Source organism: Lagenorhynchus albirostris, chromosome 15, assembly GCF_949774975.1.
Source record: "Lagenorhynchus albirostris chromosome 15, mLagAlb1.1, whole genome shotgun sequence".
NCBI classification, from domain to species: domain Eukaryota; kingdom Metazoa; phylum Chordata; class Mammalia; order Artiodactyla; family Delphinidae; genus Lagenorhynchus; species Lagenorhynchus albirostris.
The window spans coordinates 22,810,092-22,828,666 of NC_083109.1; the positions used below are offsets into that span (position 1 = coordinate 22,810,092).

The following is an 18,575-nucleotide window of genomic DNA, read 5'->3' on the forward strand; positions in this document are numbered from 1 at the left end:
CAGCCAACCCAACCACAGGTACTCAGACTAAGGAGCAGAAATGCCTTTAAAAAGCTATTTTCTAAATGAGAGTGTTACAGAACAGGCAGATGTCCTTATATAACATTCCTAGCTTCAGAGGAGAGGGGCCCTAGCCACACTGTCCATCACCTTTCATTATCTAGAGTGCTTGCTCACTCCAGGGCTCATCAGTCTGAAGCTGGTTACAGAAGATACTTTTATTTTCAGTTCTTTGAAAAGTATTTGTAAGAAGCCGTCTCTCCTGAGGCAGCTGAACCATCCAAATCACTGCCCCTTCTAGGGGAATATTAGTACTCATTTTCCACATGTAAAATGAGTGTCACTCTTGTTTTGAAGAGCCCTTCCAGCATGTTCCTGTTCTGCCAAACCCCAGGGCCAAGTGTCCAGCTTGAGGGATACTGACGGAGGGAGTGGGAAAACCAGGACCCCGGATGCATGGCTAAAGGAGCTGGGGCACTTTAATCTGGGAACTTGAGCAGGGAGGCTGCATCTCCAAATTCCTAAAGGAGAGTGACCTGTGGGAGATTCAATATCCCCCAACCAGGGTACTGGGGAGAAATCAGAAAGAAGCCAATTTGGTTCAATGAAGGAAACTTCTAGTGCTTAGCCGAAACCATGTTAGATAGCTGGATGCCAGTAGGCAGTGAACTGCCTATCACTAGTTTATATAAGAGAGGGACAGACCTCAGGGTGACCTTAAAGCAAGACAGACTGGAATTCACATCCTAGTTCCACTTAGTACTGGCTGTGTAAGTTCAGGCAAGTAACTTAACAAATCCCCAGTTTCTTTACCTATGAGAAGAGTATCTCATTTTTTAAATTTATTTTTGGCTGCATTGGGTCGTTGCTGCACGTGGGCTTCCTCTAATTGTGGCGAGCAGGGGCTACTCTTCATCGCGGTGCACGGGCTTCTCATAGTGGTGGCTTCTCGTTGCGGAGCATGGGCTCTGGGTGCGCAGGCTTCAGTAGTTGTGGCGCACGGGCTTAGTTGCTCCACGGCACGTGGGATCTTCCTGGACCAGGGCTTGAACCTGTGTCCCCTGCACCGGCAGGCGGATTCTTAACCACTGCGCCACCAGGGAAGCCCTCTCATTTTTTTTCTTTTCTGTGAATGTTTGTGTGAACAGAAGTTAAAAAGAGATGTTTGGGCTGCAATTACAATGTACAGTCATTTCAACAGAAATGCTACCACAGCTAGCTTAAGCAAAAAGGGGAATTTACTAGCTTACATAATAGGGAAGTCCAGAGACGGTACTGGTTTCAGACATGTCTAGAGTATCCATATAACATTTCTGCTTCTTTCTGTGCCGGCTTCATACTGTAGTCATGCTCCTTCCTCATTAGGAGAGGGGGGGACAAAGTTACCAGCTCACTAAGTTCCCTTACCACTTAGCAACCCCAAAGCTTGACTGCTGACGCAAAGGAAGACTGGTCCAGCTTGGGATACGTATGCCCCCTGCACACTGTGATGGAGAGGATGTGGAATACTCGTGAGGCCCAGGAAATAGGGGTGCAGAGTACACAACACTTCCAGGCAGCTACTAGAGGGAGGGTGAAAGAGGTAGGGCAGAGTAAGAACTCAGCAATTGTCCTGTCTCCAGGCTGGGCCCAGGGTCATAGTGGATCAGTCCTTCTGCTTTGAAAAACAAAACCAAAACCAAAAAACAAAAAAACTTTATTTGACAAAAGACAAAAACCGAAGTTATTTACAGTAGTTTTTTGCTCAAATAATCCAACGGGATAACTGTGCTTCCAGGGTTACCTCAGAACTGAACCAAGCAGAGGCTGCCCTGCCCCCAGCCTCCCCGTCTTGTACAAGGGGGGAGTGCCAACCAGAATTCAGCAGCATGGCTCCCTGACCCCTCACCACCCTCCACTGCTCAGTGCCCTGTGGGAGGGAAAGTCCCACCCCAGCCCAACGCGCTTCCACAGTCCCCTGCTGCAAGTGTCCTGCAACAGTGACAACAGACCTGGGCTCAGAGACACGGGTGGGGTGCAAGAGGCCGGGCAAGCAGCAGCTTCAACTGATCTTGAAGCTGCCGTGTTCATTCTTCCCCAGCTGGGCCTCAGGAGGGTGAGGGTCCCTGATCCCCCCCGGGGCATGCCAGGAGAGGGCACAGAGAGGGGAGGAGGCAGAAGAGAGAGCCTAGAAAACCTGCCCACTAACAGAGAGCAAAGCCCCCTCTCTTAAATAACCAATCCCCACTCCCACAGCAATGGGTGGGCCAAGCCACTCAGAAGTTGGGGAGCCTCCCTGAAGTCTTCAGGGATCATCCCAGAAAGGACAGAACACATGTTGCTGCCTTTCTCCCAGCCAAGCCCACCCAAGTCAGCCAATACCCAGGAACTCTCCCCCTGTGCCCAGCATGGCAACTTCAGGAAACTACAGGCTGAGGATCCTGACCTGTCTTTTGGCCCAGTAACAATGTTATTCAGAACAAAAATACTTCACCTAAAAACCTATGATTAGTGTTTCTTAGGATATACTAGAAAGATGGGGTATATTGCTGTTGAATGCTATCAGCAATGAAACAGCAAAAAAAAAAAAAAAAAAAAGCGGGGCCCAGGGCGGGGGTGGGGGTTGCGGGAGGAGAATAAGACTAACTGCGATCCGTTTCACTGTGAAGTTCAGGGCAGGGGCTTCTGCAACTCCAATTTAAAGAGAGGTGCAACAGAAAGACACTCACAGCGAACAGGCTTCGTGACCGATTCCCAGCCCCAGCCTCCTCCCGGGGCAGTTCCACAGGCAGCTTGGGGCACTATTCCATGTTTCCTCCAGGAACAGTTTCCGGCCACCATCATGGGAAAAGCTGCCCGTCTGGATCAGCTAAAAGGCCTTCCTGACCACTAGATGGCTCACTTCTCTCCAAGTAGGAGCAACAGGGCGCTTTTGACATTCTGGCCCCACTAAGCCAAATTCCTAGAAGGAATTCAGAACTCAGGCCGCGGTGTGAAGCTTTCAAAGATAAAGAAGGGGAAAACATGAAAGAGAAAAAAACACCACCCCACTGCTCAGCCTAGCTTACCTCCCCCTCCCCTCCCCCACAATACAGTAAAGACACCAACCAACCAACCAGAAAAACACCTCTATCATCCTTCTCTGCTCTGCACCTAGAAGGTTTGGTCAGATTTGTTGGACCCTCTCTCTGGCTGTGGCTTTATCCCCTTCTCCCTTCTGGGCATGATGCAGAAAAGCCAAAGCCCATAAAAGTTTTTTCTAACTTTTTTTTTTTTTTTTTTGTAAACCAAACCAACAATTAAACAACCATTTGGAACTTTGCAGAGATTTAGCTGGTCCCCCAAATGAAAATACTTCTTCCTTGTAAAACAATCACCCATTGCAGTGGTGGATCATTCTCAGTTTATCAGACTCCATCAAGCAATGCACTCTCATTCCCCACACCTGGGCTAACTACGCCTGTTAATGCAAACCACAGCAAAGAGGGAAAAATAAACACAAAGTTTAGCAAAAACCTAAACATTCAACCGGAGTCGGTTCTGTTACATCTGCTGGGCTCCTCTTTTCTTCTGTTCACACTTATGAACCTGGAATGTCCACACTTAACAAAAAGAGGCCCTGTCAGGGGCAACTGGGACCAAGCACAGGTGTGAGTGAACTTGGCAGGGTTCCTGTGCCCAGCTCAGGAAAGCAGGTGGGAACAAAGGGGTCCCGGGGATTCTCTGCAGCAGCAGCACCATGCCTGTCTCCAATCTCTTGGTCTCATCACTGAGGAGGCCTGGAGAAACGGCAGAGTCAGCAGAGGAGAGGTCCCATCCCAGTGCAGTGACACCAGCTGGCGTCTTCCTGCTGAAGACCTCTGGACAGAGGAGATGATCCCGATGTTTGGCAGTGATCCAAAGAAAACCCTCTGTAGGAAGGGGGACCAAAACGGAAACCCAGGACAGCTGGCTCGAGCCTCGAGCACCCCTGTTGGCAGATGCCTACTTGGGGTTTTCAGAGACGAAAGAAATGGGAGTGCGCAGCAATGGGGGTGACGGGTCCTGCTGCTTCTGGAGCTCCATCTCAGCAGCCCTCTGGAGCGCCACCTCCACCAGCAGCTGGAAGCTGCTGAAGTCCTCCTTGTCCTGCTCTGGGGGTGTGGGCGGTGGTGTGTTGAAGAGTCCACCCGTGGGGCTTCCAGCTTCAGCCCTGGTCAGCAGGGTGAGTGTGCTACCAGGGGTCACCAGGGGCTTGGGGGGCTCCAGCTCGCCTTGTGGGAAGGTGGCTGCCGGCTTGTCTCCCTGGCCTGAGTGGAGCGGCATGGAGCACACGGACAAGGAGAGCACACTGGTGGGGGCCGGCACAGACACAGCCAGCACTGAGGGGCTGCCGCCTCGGGGGAGGGCCACATCGGAGGCCTTGCCCCCGCGGCGGGAAATGGTGTACTGGTTGGGGTCTTTGCCGTCCTTCCGAAGCATGTCTGGGAGAAGCCGCCGCCGGGCGTTGATGAACCAGTTACAAATCTGGAATGAGAATGAGTTTGAGAGACTGTGATCAGTTTACTCTCTCAAAACCGGCTGCAAAGCACCTGCGTTCCTGGCCCCAGAAACACAGCAGCAAACAATTCAGGCACAATCGCAGCCCTCAGATTTATGTTGGGCAGAGAGAGTTAAAGAAGAAATGATATAACTGAAAATAAACTGCAACTGTGATCCAGCCAATGAAGGGAAGGTACGTCGGTGCTGTTGGACACAGTAATGGGAAGACCCAATCCAGTCTTCGTGGACTCGGGGTAGTATTCTCTGAGGAAACGGCTTGCGAACTGAGATCTGAAGGATAAGCAGTAAACCTACTTATCAGGTGGGAGGCCAGAGGGGAGAAGAGCATTCGATTGAGAAGGATCAACACCTGAAAAGTGCCTATGACAAGCTCAGAGAAGGATGTCCTGTCTGGATGGAGCTCAGAGTGGTAACTAGAGGTTACCTCTCATGGTGGGGATCTGGTTCTTTATTCCAAGGAAGATGGGGAGCCGCAGGAGGGTTTTAGGCAAAGAATGCTAAAAATGCTATGTGGAGAACAGTGGAAGCAGAGTGCAAGCAGAGTGCAAGTACTTCACGTTAGGTTAAGGGAGATGATGAGAAGATGACAAACGTTTGATCTGTCTGGGAAACTGGAAATGACAGGACCTGGTGCCCAGTTGGATATGGGTGTGTGAGAGGAGAGGGGATGGGGCCAAGGGCCATTCACTCCTAAGATTCTAGAATAGAGTCTTGCTGTATGCCAGGGAAAGAGCCACAAAGACACTAAAGGGTCTCTCAGGTAGAAGAAGTTATTGTTTCCAAGCAAAACCAAGGTCAGTGGTTGAATGTGCATTCAACCAACATCCTTAAATCCTTTTTTCCTATATTCTGCTGAGAAAGCTACCATTAACCGTGACCCCATTCCTGTCCAGCTGATTGTTTAGATCAATCCTCTTGGGCCTATGCCTGAGGCATGACATTTCTTACTGTTAAGTGGTCTGCTGCAAAACCAAGGCATATCTAGCACCCATCCTATATTTGTCTGGACCCTTTATAATAGCCTCCAGATCCACAGCTCTCCAATCCAGCCTCGTCACTGGTTGTCACTCACTTTCTAAAATGTATTACTGTTATTCCTGTTCTAGAAAACTGCCATTTGTCTCCTACTGCCTATAGGAACAACTCCAGACTCTTGGGCCTGGGTGTTAAAAGCCTCCCCTGTTCATGGCCTATCTTTCCAGCCCTTGTATTCTTCTTCTTTTTCTTTTTTTTAATTTATTTATTTTTGGCTGCGTTGGGTCTTCGTTGCTGTGTGTGGGCTTCTCATCGCAGTGGCTTCTCATTGCGGAACATGGGCTCTAGGCGCGTGGGCTTCAGTACTTGTAGCTTGTGTGCTCTAAAGTGCAGGCTCAGTAGTTGTGTTGCACAGGCTTAGTTGCTCCGCAGCATGTGGGATCTTCCCGGACCAGGGCTTGAACCCATGTCGCCCTGCGCTGGCAGGCGGATTCTCAACCACTGCGCCACCAGGGAAGCCCCTATATTCTTCTTCATGTGAAATTGCTCATCAGCCCTCACTGAGGCCCTGTGCTTTAAAAAACAAAACAAAACTCCATGCCTCTTGCACATCACATTCCTTCTTTCTGGAACACCCTCTTCTCTACCTGGAGAATGCCTCCTATTCTAAGTCTTGGCTGATCTAAGATATCAGAGATCGGGCTGAGGCAGAGGAAATGGTTTCAGAACACATCTCTCCTCACCTACAGCTGCTGTAGGGCCTGGCAGTTTCTTTCCATACTTGAATGAATGGCACCATGAGGGTAGATAACGGTTCAGGAAGAGTGTGAATAGTTTCTGCACACCCCGGAGGAGAAGGCACCTAATCATGGCATCATTACTGATCAAGCGAAAAGATCAGCCACTTACACCCTCCTTCCTTTCATTTACTCCTAACAGCCTGGAGATGTGACGAGACCAATCCTTTAACAAGCTCACCTGGGCATTATTTAAAAAGTTACGGATTAGACTAGAGAACAGGTTCTTAGCTGCGTGGCTGGTGTAAGGCTCATAAACACAAAACCCGTTTCTCCTTCAACAGGCAAACACAAGCCTTTATCATTTTTTCCATGTCTCTCTCCCTCCTGCCCTCCACTGGAGGAGCTGCCACAGGGGAAAAGTTGCCTAATCACTTTCCTGCTAACAGAAAAGTAGCTGGAGAGAAGAGACAAACTGTGGGAGTGTGTTGGTGATGAGGCCTGGGTGTGGCACGGTATGCCCCCACATATCTAGGCATCTTCCTGGGAGCCTTCGTTGAGAAGCTTTACCAATAGCTGACGTTTACGAAGCACTGTACAGCTACGCAATTTTCTTCTAACAGTTTTATCAGCCCTATGAGTTTGATCAGCTCCCATTTTACTGATGAACATATATAAAGCTGAGCCTGGAGAAGTCAGGCAGGATTCTACCTCCAGCCAGGGATCCCCAAGCCTGGACCTTTGGATCTGGAGGAACGAGAACCCCTACTCTCTGAATCTTTCTCTCAGACTATCACAGGAGCCCAGAGCCCAGCTTATTTTACTCACTACAGTGGTCAAGTTAGAACTTCTCACCTTCCTGTTGCTCTCCCTTTCAAGGCTTCGTGCTCACTCCAATAATATTTATCGATGCTTGCTATGTGCCAGGCCAGTTCTTGGTGCCGGGCATGCTTCTGTGAATTAAACAGATGTGCACTCTGCCTTGCGGAGCTTATGATCCATCTAGTTGTGGAGACTGGCAATGAACGAACATCGCTATAGCAACGAGAAGTGCCAGGAAGGAAAGAGACAGGAATAAAAAGATAGTATATAAAGATGAGAGAGACCTCCGTAGATAAGGCGTCTGGGAAGGCTGAGACCTAACAGATAAGAAAGAGCCAGCCACACAGAAAGCTGAGGGAAGAGTGTTCTAGACAGAGGCAACAGCAAATGTCAAGGTCCTGAGGCAGGAAAGGGTTTGGTTTAAGGAACAGACAGAAGCAGGCAGGGCTGATCCCACTAGGCCAGAACACCATGCTTAACCACCACCATGCTTAACCACCAAAGGGGCCCAAACAGTGGCTTAAGCTAGTTTTCACACTGTACGTCCTTCTCCTGGTCCTGCCTTTGCTCTCCTCTTAGTTCATCAACAGAAACTTACAGAGCATGTAGTAGCTGCTGTAGGGGAAGAAATGACAGGAACCCCTCCCCCACACCTCTCCTGTGCTGAGATGCCAGGAACTGTGTGGGCTGCGGCAATGCCTAACATTCCTCTAATGGGTGACTGGATCAAAGGCCCAACTCTCTTCAGGGCTCCCATACCAGTTTCTACCCCATCACCTTCCTTAGCTGACACCTGGGCAAGGCCTTGAGTACCACTACCCAGCCAAAGGGATGGCCACCTATGACAAGAGCAGGTGCCTGGAGTTGGCATGGCTCCTTGCCCAGCAGCCTACAGCTCTACCTGTTCCACAGGTGACCCAAGAATAGCACCAGGCTCCAGGTCCTGTCAGGCTGGGAAAGCTCATGGGCAGGGCAGAGCCAGAGCCTTCTTGTGGCTTCTCTCCCTTTCCATTCCAGCCTGGAAGGACCCTGCCTCTGGGGTTCTCATTCACCCCTTACCTCTCTGGTCCTCTCAGTACAGACACAGACACAGACATAGACACACACACACACACAGACACACACACACACACACACACACAGCAGGCATCAGCTGACACTGTCTGAGCTGCTCACTCCAATCCTGGCTGGAGTTGCAGGGGAGCCCCAAGGGAGAAGGAAGACTGAACAGCTGAGTGGACGAAGGAACTAAGGATCTTTGACACAAGGTATCATGCCAACCATCTCACTTGCATGTTTAATCTGCATGAAAGCCTGGACGGTAGTAAGCAGTGTCCCCAAAGTACTACAGAGAGACCTGGAACTCAGAGATGAGAGAACCTGCCCAAAGTCACACAGCCTCCAAGTACAGAGCTGGGATTCAAACTCAGGTCTCCTGCTGCTGTTCTCATTCTGGTCTGCTGTGTTACCAACAGAGGAACAAAATGGATAGCTGCAAGCCATCACCATAATCCTAAAAGCAGACTCTTGCTGAACACAAAACGTATCAGGCGCTGTTCTGAACATTTCCCATCTAACTAACTCATTTAATCTTCAACAGCCTATGAGAGGTTCTGTGATGATCTCCATTTTATGTGAACCGCTGAAGAAACAGAGACCTTGATCAGAGAGATTCAGCAACTTGCTCAAGGTCACAAGGGCAAAGGCTAGGATGGGATCCAGATACAGCCTGATTCCAGGCAGCTACCGCTGTCAGGTGAAGACAACAGACCAACAGACGGAGGAGAGTCAGCCTGAGGCCTTTTCTCCTTGCTCAGATGCTTCCATCTCTCCATCCTGCAGCTGCCTCCTTGGCTACCTGCGCTACAGGAGAGCACTACACCTCTCCACCTCAGCCCAGGATGCAGGGGAAACGCGACCTGGGTCAAGAGGAGTAGGGACTAGTGCTTTTGTTGAGAGCAGTCTTGGGGAGGGGAGCGTGGCGTTTGCTAGCAGATGCGTGGGCACTTAGCCTCTAGCTGCACCTCCCATTTTGGCTTCTAATTCTGAGAAGAGAACAGCAGAAAAACACCCCCCCACGTGCTCACCCTGGTCCACAGAAAACTTGGCAGCCTACTTACTGTTTTGTCTTCTCATCCGATAGAAATGCACAGCTGAGGGCAGCCGGGCAAGGGCACAAGGCCCGAGTGCACCACCAGTGCCAGAAGCGATAATGCGCTCTGCGGATTTTCTGTAGCCCCTTCCAGCAGCCTGACCCACGCCTAAGTCAGGAAAAAAGCATGTGACTTGCCCCGATTCAAGGTCCTCGGGGAGGGGGTAGGAGAATGCCAAGGTGAATTCTGTGATTGATACGGCAAAACCCAGGCTGGGTGCCTGAAAGCCTGTCTCTACCATAAAACAGGGCCCTATCTGAAAGGCTGCTGCCCTGTCAGTATTTTCTCTTTTTTTTTTATCAGTGGCTGAGATGAAGGACACGGGAGGAATCACTGTGGCAAATGGGAGTGGGAGGGGCACTAGGGAGCAGATAAAGGCCATGAGGACCAGAGCAGGGCTTTTGAAGGCGACACAAGTGCTTTAATTCTAATGTCTTTTCAACTGTGAAAGACAGAAGCGAAAGAGGGGAGAGAGAGGGCATGGAGAGACCTTTCCCAAACATCACAGTTCCAGTGTTGTGACCACCTGTATCCAGGTGCTCCTAAAGGCTGCTGGCTGTATTAGAATAACCTTGAGGGTGATTTTAAAAAACTGCTCTGGTCTCATCCGCTTCAGAGATGGGGGGCAGGGGAGAGGGGTGGGTGGAATCAGGAATGTGTTTTTAAACAAGCTCTCCAGAGTTCTGCCACCCAAGCTTAGGAACCAATGGTTTAACCCACTGGTTTAACTTGTCCTTGCGGGCCAAACCCTTTACTTAAGCAAAAAAGCTTACACAAAAGCTCAAAAAATATACAAATGAAAGGCCTTAAGGTGGGGAGACAGTGGTTACCAGGAGGAAGAATCGGGAGGCAGCTATCTTTGGAGCCAGAGTAAGGAGAGCAGCTTCGAGAGATACAAGTTCACTGAGGGCAGGGCCAAGCCACCCCCTCACCACACAGCAGGCCACTACAGCTTCTGCACCAGGCTCCTTTCTTGCCCAGTACAAGTACCAGAGGGACTGCTGCCCCTCACCTCCCCAATCCTTCAAGTCTGTCAGGATTCCATTCATATCCAGCTTCCGGAGAAGGCTTGCCTACCAGGGCAGCTCAGCTGACACACACGGGTAATTAATTACACTGAATTCTCAGTCCTTTCAATGTCTTCCCTCCCCCAGGGGGGACAGTGCCGGTTCTACTGTTGTGTTCCCAGCACAGAGCACAGCCCCAATCAATATTACACAGAGAAGGAACGGGCACAAACTCTCCCCGCCACACTTACCTCCCCTGCCCAACTGGCAGCCCCTTAGAACAGAAACCACAGCAATAAAGTGGGCTTACAGGGTGTCACCGGGACCCGTCAAAATCCTTCACAAATGACTTTTTGGTTTTACCCTCCCAACTGCCTCGCCCCGGACAAGTACCAGCTAACCAGTTAGTTAAATAACTCATTGACTTGCTAATGAATTGCTGCTGGGCCAGTTAAAGGAGACAATCGAAAAGGAGGTCCCCAGGGAGAGAGAAAACAAACTTGGCAAAACGTTGATGCTTGCTGGAGCCAGGTGATTGGTACCAGGGGTGTGTTATAATATTCTCTTACTTTTGCGGTTATCTGCAAACGTTCCTAATAAACAATGGAAATTTTAAAAATTAGATACAGGAAAAAGAGATGCCTCCAGGGACTGACTTAAACCAGCTTTTCCAGATTGAGGAGCCACTACATTTCCTTTATTTCTGAGGTCCTGCCTATTGACATTTCCAACACTTTTTTTTTTTTGCGGGGGGGGCCTGATGCGCGACTTGCAGGATCTCAGTTCCACGACCAGGGATTGAACCCAGGGCCCTCGGCGGTGAAAGCTCAGAGTCCTAACCACTGGACCACCAGGGACTTCCCTCTAGCACTTTTATCTGCATTTTGTCACTTCAACAATTATTTACTGAGCACCTACCATATACCTGGCATTGAGCTAACACTGAGGATGTAGTGATAAATAAGTCGAGGCCTCTGGAGTTTAGTGTGTTCTAAAAAGCAATCAGTCAAGTCCAAATGCTGACCCAGTCCCGGTGCTGTGGGAGCACAGAGCTCCTCTAGGGGTCAGGAGTCTCCCTGGTCAGGGGTGGGAGCAAAGTGGTGTGGGGTATCTATCAGTGTGGCAGCAATATGGGGGGCCAGGGATGAGGCCCGCTACACAGATTGGGAAAGATGATGTTGTCAATAGGTTGGCAGGAGCCACTGAAGGGTTTTAAGTAGGGGAGTGACACGTGATCAGATGATGATAGGTTGGACTAGGGTAGGAAAGAAGCTATATTCCGGAAATATTTAAGGGGTAAATGTATAGGAATTGGTGAGACCAAAGGAGCTGAGAAAGGGCTGTCAAGGGGAGTCCCTTCGAAAGGGAAGGACCCAGCTTGGACAAATTACCTGTTATCAGTCAGGAAATCTGGGGTGCCTGTGAGACCTTCAAGCACGGATGTATGGCTGGTGCTGCTTGGGATTCATGGTACAGTTTCCATCAAGGAGTACTAGATGGTCCCCAGTGCTTCTTTTTTTTTTTTTGGCTGCACTGTGCAGCAGGTGGGATCTTAGTTCCCTGACCAGACCAGGGATCAAACCCATGTGCAGTCTTAACCACTGGACCACCAGGGAAGTCCCCCCACCGCTCCTTAACTCTCAGCATGCCTCTAGAACAGGGTGGCCACCAGTGGAACCCCTCCCACCAGGGGATGCCAGGATCCCGCCGGCCCTTCCTCAGAAGTCTCCAGCAGCTAATCCTGAAATGGATTAGCTGTAGCCCCAGACCTACATTTCTGTAAGTGGGATCTGGGGATATGCCGACCTAGGGGCCCACTAGCTCCCCACAAGAATGTTTTGGTTTTGTGTTTCCAATCTGATCACAAGTAGGAGTGCCGTGGCCTCTGGCAACACAGGTTTGCTCAACTCTGGAGCCAGTGCCTCTGTCATACTACACATCACAGTGCAGTCAACAAAACACCATCCACCATTTGTTATTAATGCAGTTAGATGGAATCTCATTCGTTTTACGTCTATTTACTTTGGAAAACTGTTTGGTTATTTCACAGTTGTGTATAAGAGCAAAAGCAAGAGGTTTTTTTACCCAGTTTTACGTTTGTACATGCTTAAGTGACGTGATAAAAATTATTCAAGTGTACACGTGAGGGAGGCAAGTCTGTGAAAAAGATTTTCTTTAAGAGGAGTCAGTACATTATTCAGTCTTGAGAAAGTGTCCCTGATAAAAGGCAATTTCGATACAGTGTGGAAGTGGTTTGGTCGCACAGGTAAGAGGCACACTGGAATACACAGCTGGGGGAATCAGAGAATGCTTTCATGAGAAAATGCTTAAACAGAGTGAGCCAGGCTCAGAGAGGTCAAGAAACCAAGGGAGAAGGCCCGGAGGCCTGGGAGTTCAGGGGCCCCAGAGACAGGAAGAACGAACTAGGCTGCAGGCAGTAAGACTAACAAAGAGGCTATCTGGGTAATCCTGGCTCTTAGGCACCAAGACTTTGGCCTGTGCTGTTCTGCATCCTGTGAGTTCAAGTCCACCTCTTCTGGAAGGCCTTCTGAGGCTCCAGGCCTCTCAGAAGCCCTGCCCTGAGTCTCTGCTGCCATCTGCCCCAGCGGTGATCACTTTTTGCAAACATAAGTGGCCAGGTCTTCCCCTGCTTTCCCATCCCAGACTAGACACGCCCTAGGGTAGGAATGTGCCTGGATCCTCTCTGGGATCCCAACCCTGCCCCGCATAGAGCTGGGCATAGTGCAGCGCTTGTCGGTAAACTTGTGAGGTTCTAGGAACTGCTAAGTCGAGACCTATGGTCTAGGAGAGATGAGGATGAAAGGGAGAGAAGTGCCCATGCTGTGCCAAACACCTCACAGTGGGCCTTGAATTCTTCTCAGTCCTGCCCCCCAACCCTTACGTGCCAGGAAAGTGCTACAATCAGCCCCCCTTTTCAGGTGAGGAAACACGAAGCTCAGAGAGGAGGCAGTGACTTGGCCAATGTCCAAGCTTTCTCTTGTGGAGAAGATGGGATCCGAGTCAGGGTCAGTAGCTCTAGAGCCTTTCTCACAGACAGACTGCCCAGCGAGTATAAAGTCAGGTGACAGGAATTCTGAGGGCCGAATACTCACCATGAGGCTTCGTGGAAGAAGGACGCAGCTGGAAGAGGTGGGGGGTTCAGAGTAGGGTAAGGGAAAGAGACGGTGCCAGGGATCGGAGTAGTGGGCCAGGAAAGAACAGAGGTGGAATGGGAGGCAGCAGGGGGTGGGGGGGGGTGGGGCGCCAGCGGGGCAGAGGGTGGGCCTTTGCTAGGCTGGGGTCTGTTCTGTGTCTCCCAGGTAGGTGAGAGCCCAACTGGAGGCAAGGCAGCGGCAGTCCGGGGGGTCTCACCTCAGCACCCGGAAAACAGAACAAAAACACCTGTAGGTCAGCAACTGGGGCAATTCAAAGGGGGTAATACCTCTCACTCTGACCAAAAGTGCATAACGTGATCTTCTGAGCGTGTTCATGTTTGTGGTTCACAGAGCACTTTGACATCCAGTTCTGAATCTATTCCTCCCAATGGTTCAGTCAGACCGTCTAATCTCACTTTACAGATGGGAAATCAAGATGTGGTTTACAACTCCTGCGTGGCAGAATGGGGTTTTGACCCCAGAACCTCTGACTCCTGCCCTTTCCTTAACCGTGACTCCAACTCATTTTTAACCACTCTGCAGATCACCAGCTGCCCCATGAAACCAAATTGCCAACCAATCTGGGGCTAAAGGCCAAATCCCAGACACTCAATGCCTTCTCACCCTCTCCTAGCCTCCAGTGTTAATGACGACACCTAGACATTAATAACAATTCCTTGCCTCTTCATAACTCTGCAAAATCTGAAATCTAGCTGCAATGACTTCATGCAATTGTCTTCCCTTGAGGCAGAGAGGGTGGGTATTCTCATCTGACCTACGAAGAAACTGAGGCCCAGAGAGGGGAAGTGACCAGCCCAAGGCCACACAGTTGAGTCCGTGACAGGGCTGGGACAGGACCAGAATCCAGGTCTCCTGCTACCCGCTCCTTACCTGCAGCACCGACAGGTTGGTCTGTCCAGAAAGGCTCAGCTTCTCCTGCTCTGAGGGGTAGGCGTTGTAGCGGTGCAGGTACAGCCAGTCCCGGAGGATCTTCACCGACTCCTTGGGCAGGTTCCCTCTGCGCTTCCTCTTGCCTGCCAGGGAGAGGAGGCCTTCATCCTCACCCAGGTCACTGTCTGACATGGTGTCTAGGGGCTACGCTGGACCTCAGGCAAGCCTAAAACAGGTGACAAAGGGGAGGGGAACATTATTACCATGTGGTGCCTCTGACCCTTTCCCTAGTCTTCCAGCACATCATTACTAGAGCCTAGGACACCAGAAACGGGGTAATCGAAAGTCAAAGTCTCAGGCCATACCAAAGCCTGGGCAAGGTAGAAGGAAAGGTCCAAAATGCCTCTATTTCATCAGGCTGGTAGATAACTACTGAAATTAATGGCAGATCATTAATAAGCAGAACCAGACTAGAAGTAATTACAGCTACCACTGAGGCCTGTTTTCCATGCTCTGTACTGAGCATTTCACCTTTATTATCTCATTCAGTCCTCACAAATGCCCTCGTAAGGGAGACACTAATATCATCATCATTTTACAGATGAGAAAAACCAAGGCCCAGAGAGATTCAGAAAGTCACCCAAGATACTCTGGCTGTTAAACAGAGTTACCATTTGACCCAGTAATTTCACTCCTAAGGTAGCTAAGCTACGAAGAGAAATGAAAACCCACGTCCACACAAAATGTTGTACAAAAATGTTTATAGTAACATTATTCATAATAGTCAAAGGTGGAAGCAACCCAAGTGTCCTCCAACAGATGAATGGTTAAACAAAATGTGGCCTACCCATAATAGAGTAGAATATTATTCAGCTCTGAAAAGGAAGTTCCGATCCGTGCTATAATGTGGATGAACCTTGCAACTATTATGCTAAGTGAAAGAAGCAAGTCACCAAAAACACATACTATATGATTCCATTTTTATGAAATGTCCAGAATGAGCTGGAGGGGATAGAAGAGTGATAACTAAAGGGTATGAAGTTTCTTTTCCAAGTGATAAAAATGTTCTAAACTTGACTGTGGTGATGGTTGCATAATTGTGAATATACTAAAAAAAACACTGGTTTGCTTTAAAAGAGTAAGTTGCATGGTATGTGAATTATATCTCAATAAAGCTGTTATTAAAAAAAATCTCACCTCCAGGATATGGTATGGAAGCAGGGTTTGGACCCAGATGGCTTGCCCCGTCCTCCACCCCCATCCCATCTTGCTTCCAGGGTCTCCCAGGACCCAGTGAGGAGTCTGGAAACCCTATCAGTCTCCACAGTCCTACAGCAATCCATGTAACATTTACTGTGTACCTACTATGTATACCCTGCAGAGATGCTGAGTTATCCCTACTGGTTGTCTCTCATTCTCCTTTGTCATCTAGCCCCTGGCCTGGTCCCAGAATCAGTGCTTCAGAAATCCAGATAAATAAGCAAGGCTGGGCTCTAGTTCCTCCAACTTGGCTGTGTGACCTTGGGCAAGCATCCCTCCCTCTCTGGGCTTGAGCCTCCTCTTCATCTGTTAATTGAAGGAAGGTGTTTCCCTAGACAATCCAACTCAGTTGCTTATCCCCAACAAACTTCTTGTTCGCACACGCAAAAGAGATACACATTTTAAAACCAAAAGTTCCAGGACAAGCTGATGCCAGAATCTCAAGGCCCCTCCCTCCTCAGCCTTTTAACAGCTCCCTAGCAGGCTGGGCCAACAGACTCTGGCATCTCCCAGGTTTTGTTTCCTCGACTTGGGCCTGAGCCCAGATATCCGGGCTGGCTAGGCCAGGCTTTCGAGGGAAGGGTCTACCCTCCCAGCCGGGCCACCTGGAGGTGAGACAGGCATTGGTTAGAGGTGCCACTCCTCAGAGAGCAGCAACAGCAGGCTGCTTTCTGAGGTCAGGTTTCTGAGGTTTAGCTGGCCAGGGCAGTTGGGATCTGAGCTCAGGCAGGGATGCAGCCCTGGCAGGCTGTGAGAAGTTTACTCAAGGTTATCTGTACGGATTCCACCCTGGCTGCCAGTCAAGTCCCAGTCTGCAGGGTTCCAGTGGGTGGCGTGTGGAGGTGACCCCCTCAGTCTACACAGACCTCTCTACCGCAGCGTCCTGCACTCCAGCCATGATATTCACCGACAAATACAGCAGACACAGTTTACAAATCCCAATCCAGGAGGCTTCCCACACACACACCCCACACTCCCACCCAGCCTCACACCAGGCAACTCTCTAAGAGCACTCAGATAACTGGCACCAACCCATCACTCAGCCCCTGGAACCCCCAGGACTTTCACCGACAAATTCCGCAGACACACAGTTTACAAACCCCGCGTCTAGCACGAACAACTGGTACCACGCAACCAGTTCCTGGATATACGCCCACCCACGATCTCTCAGACTGGGACAACTCCCGACGACATCATACTAAGGGTCAGTTCTTACCCTAACTGGCCTGTGGTAGCACCCTCTCGACATAACGCCCAGGGCACCCTCCTACACACGCCACGACGCTGACCTGCAACCACTCCCGCGCCAACTTTCTGACAACTTCCCCAAGCTCGGCCCGACACTCCCCCGGGCCGAGCACTCACGCTGCATTCCCAGCAGTTCACACAAAGCGCGCAGCCTCCCCCGCGGCCCAGACCCGAGTCGGAGCACATGGCTCCCGGGGCGGCGGGGAATCGGCCTGCGCTCGGGGCGCCTGCACCCCTCAGCCCCCCACCCCGCGTCAGACTCGGCGCTTCTGTTCCCCCGCGGGCCTGCAATCCGGGTGGGGCGGGGGCTCTGGAAGAAAGAAAACTCACGTGTCTGTCCCGGGGCAGGAAAAAGTTTGGTTCCCACCCCCTTCCCCAGCCGCTCAGCGCTCCTGACTCTTCGGGGCGCGGGGCTGGCCGAGCCTGCGCGCTCGGCTTTGTGCTCCGAACTCGGCCCGGAGGGGGAGGGGAGGGGGCTGGGCTCCCATCTCCGCACCGCCCCCCCCAATCCTGCGCCCAGACTCCATGTTGGCCGCCCCCTGCCCCGGAGACTGCGCGCTTCGCCCGCGGGAGGCTCGGCTCAGGCTCGGCCTGCCCGAGGGACCCGGCGCGCAGAAACTTTCTTCGGGTCGCCGGCCCCACGCGCCCCGCTTCCTTGGCCCGCCTGGGAGTGACAGATGCCTCCGAGACAGACTTTCCTTTGTTCCAAAGGAAAAGGGAACTCGCGCGGGCTCCCCGGCTCCCCCAGCTCCGAGACCTTCCGGCTGCCCCCACCCGCAGCTGTCACTCTCGGGGGGCCCCTCCCCGGCTCGGCCGCGGCGGGGGGTGGGGGGGCTACCGGCGGTTAGCAACGTGCACTTTTGAAACCAAACAAACCCGCCCCCCGCGCGCTCACCCCGGCCCGGGGCAGGGGCGGCCCTCTACCGGGGTGGGTTCCTAGGGAGTTGGGTCCCCCAAAAGGGCCGCAAGCGAACTTTTTCCGGGGGGGGTGGCACAGCCCCCCCCCACGCCGGTCCCAGTCAGCACACCGCAGTCGGGACTCAAACACACCCGAGGTCACCCATCCACAATCGCACGCGCTTGGACGACGCCCCCTCCCCCGCCCGGCCGAGAAAAAGAAACTTTCCAAGTTGTCCGCGCGCCCCCCGCCCCCATCTGCCCCCCCTCCTGCGCCCCGCACTGACTTTTCCCAGCAGCTTTTCCGTCCACGCGGCCTAGGGCTCGGTCCCGAGCGTCCCGGCAGGGGGCGGGAGGCGCCGGGGGAGCGCGCCGCGTACCTGCCGGCCCTGACACTCGGCCTGACAGCTCGCGGCTGGAAAGCACCTCGCGGCCTGACGTCAGATCCCCTGTCCTCCCCTCCGCGCTCTCCTCGCCCTCCCCCACCCGCCCGGAGGGAGAAAACAAACTTTGTGAGAAGCGCTGCGAGCGACGCCCACCCCCCGCGGGGCGGGCCAGCGGCCGCTGGGGGCTTCGCCCCGCCCACCGCGCCCGGAGGGGGCGGAGCCGGGAGGGCACCTTCTTCCTGCGCCCACCCCCACCCTCAGGAATGCCACATGGCCTCCGAAGAGGAGTGGTGGGAACCCGGATCGGGATAGTACGCTTGGGGGCAGGAAGTGGCCCGCTCCTCCTTTCGGAGAGCATTTCCGGAGCGCCTACTGTGTGCTCCACGCAGGGGGTGGGGGTCGTTACCCAGAGGAGAAATAATGCAAATACCGATGTTTGTTAGTCAAATCTCCGGAGAGGAAACTGAGGCCCAGTTAGTCCGGGAATTTACCCCCAGCTGGTAAGGACTGGGGTCTGAATGCG

At 51.9% G+C, this 18,575-nt stretch overlaps 1 protein-coding gene across 4 annotated transcripts; it reads right to left on the reverse strand.

Annotated features, from left to right (window-relative positions):
- Nucleotides 1–1,679: 1,679 nt before the first annotated feature.
- TGIF2 (TGFB induced factor homeobox 2) lies at nucleotides 1,680–18,249 on the reverse strand. Of its 4 annotated transcripts, none has more exons than XM_060125213.1 (3): nucleotides 18,176–18,249; nucleotides 14,262–14,487; nucleotides 1,680–4,485 (listed from the first exon to the last, which is right to left on the reverse strand). In XM_060125213.1, the coding sequence occupies exons 2-3, from the start codon at nucleotides 14,451–14,453 to the stop codon at nucleotides 3,964–3,966; spliced, it is 714 nt and encodes a 237-aa protein (XP_059981196.1). In that variant the 5' UTR covers nucleotides 14,454–14,487; nucleotides 18,176–18,249; the 3' UTR covers nucleotides 1,680–3,963. The 4 variants fall into 4 exon arrangements, with proteins under 4 accessions (XP_059981196.1, XP_059981197.1, XP_059981195.1 ...); XM_060125214.1 differs by lacking the exon at nucleotides 18,176–18,249 and adding an exon at nucleotides 18,047–18,101; XM_060125212.1 differs by lacking the exon at nucleotides 18,176–18,249 and adding an exon at nucleotides 17,954–18,085.
- Between the last annotated feature and the right edge of the window lie 326 nt (nucleotides 18,250–18,575).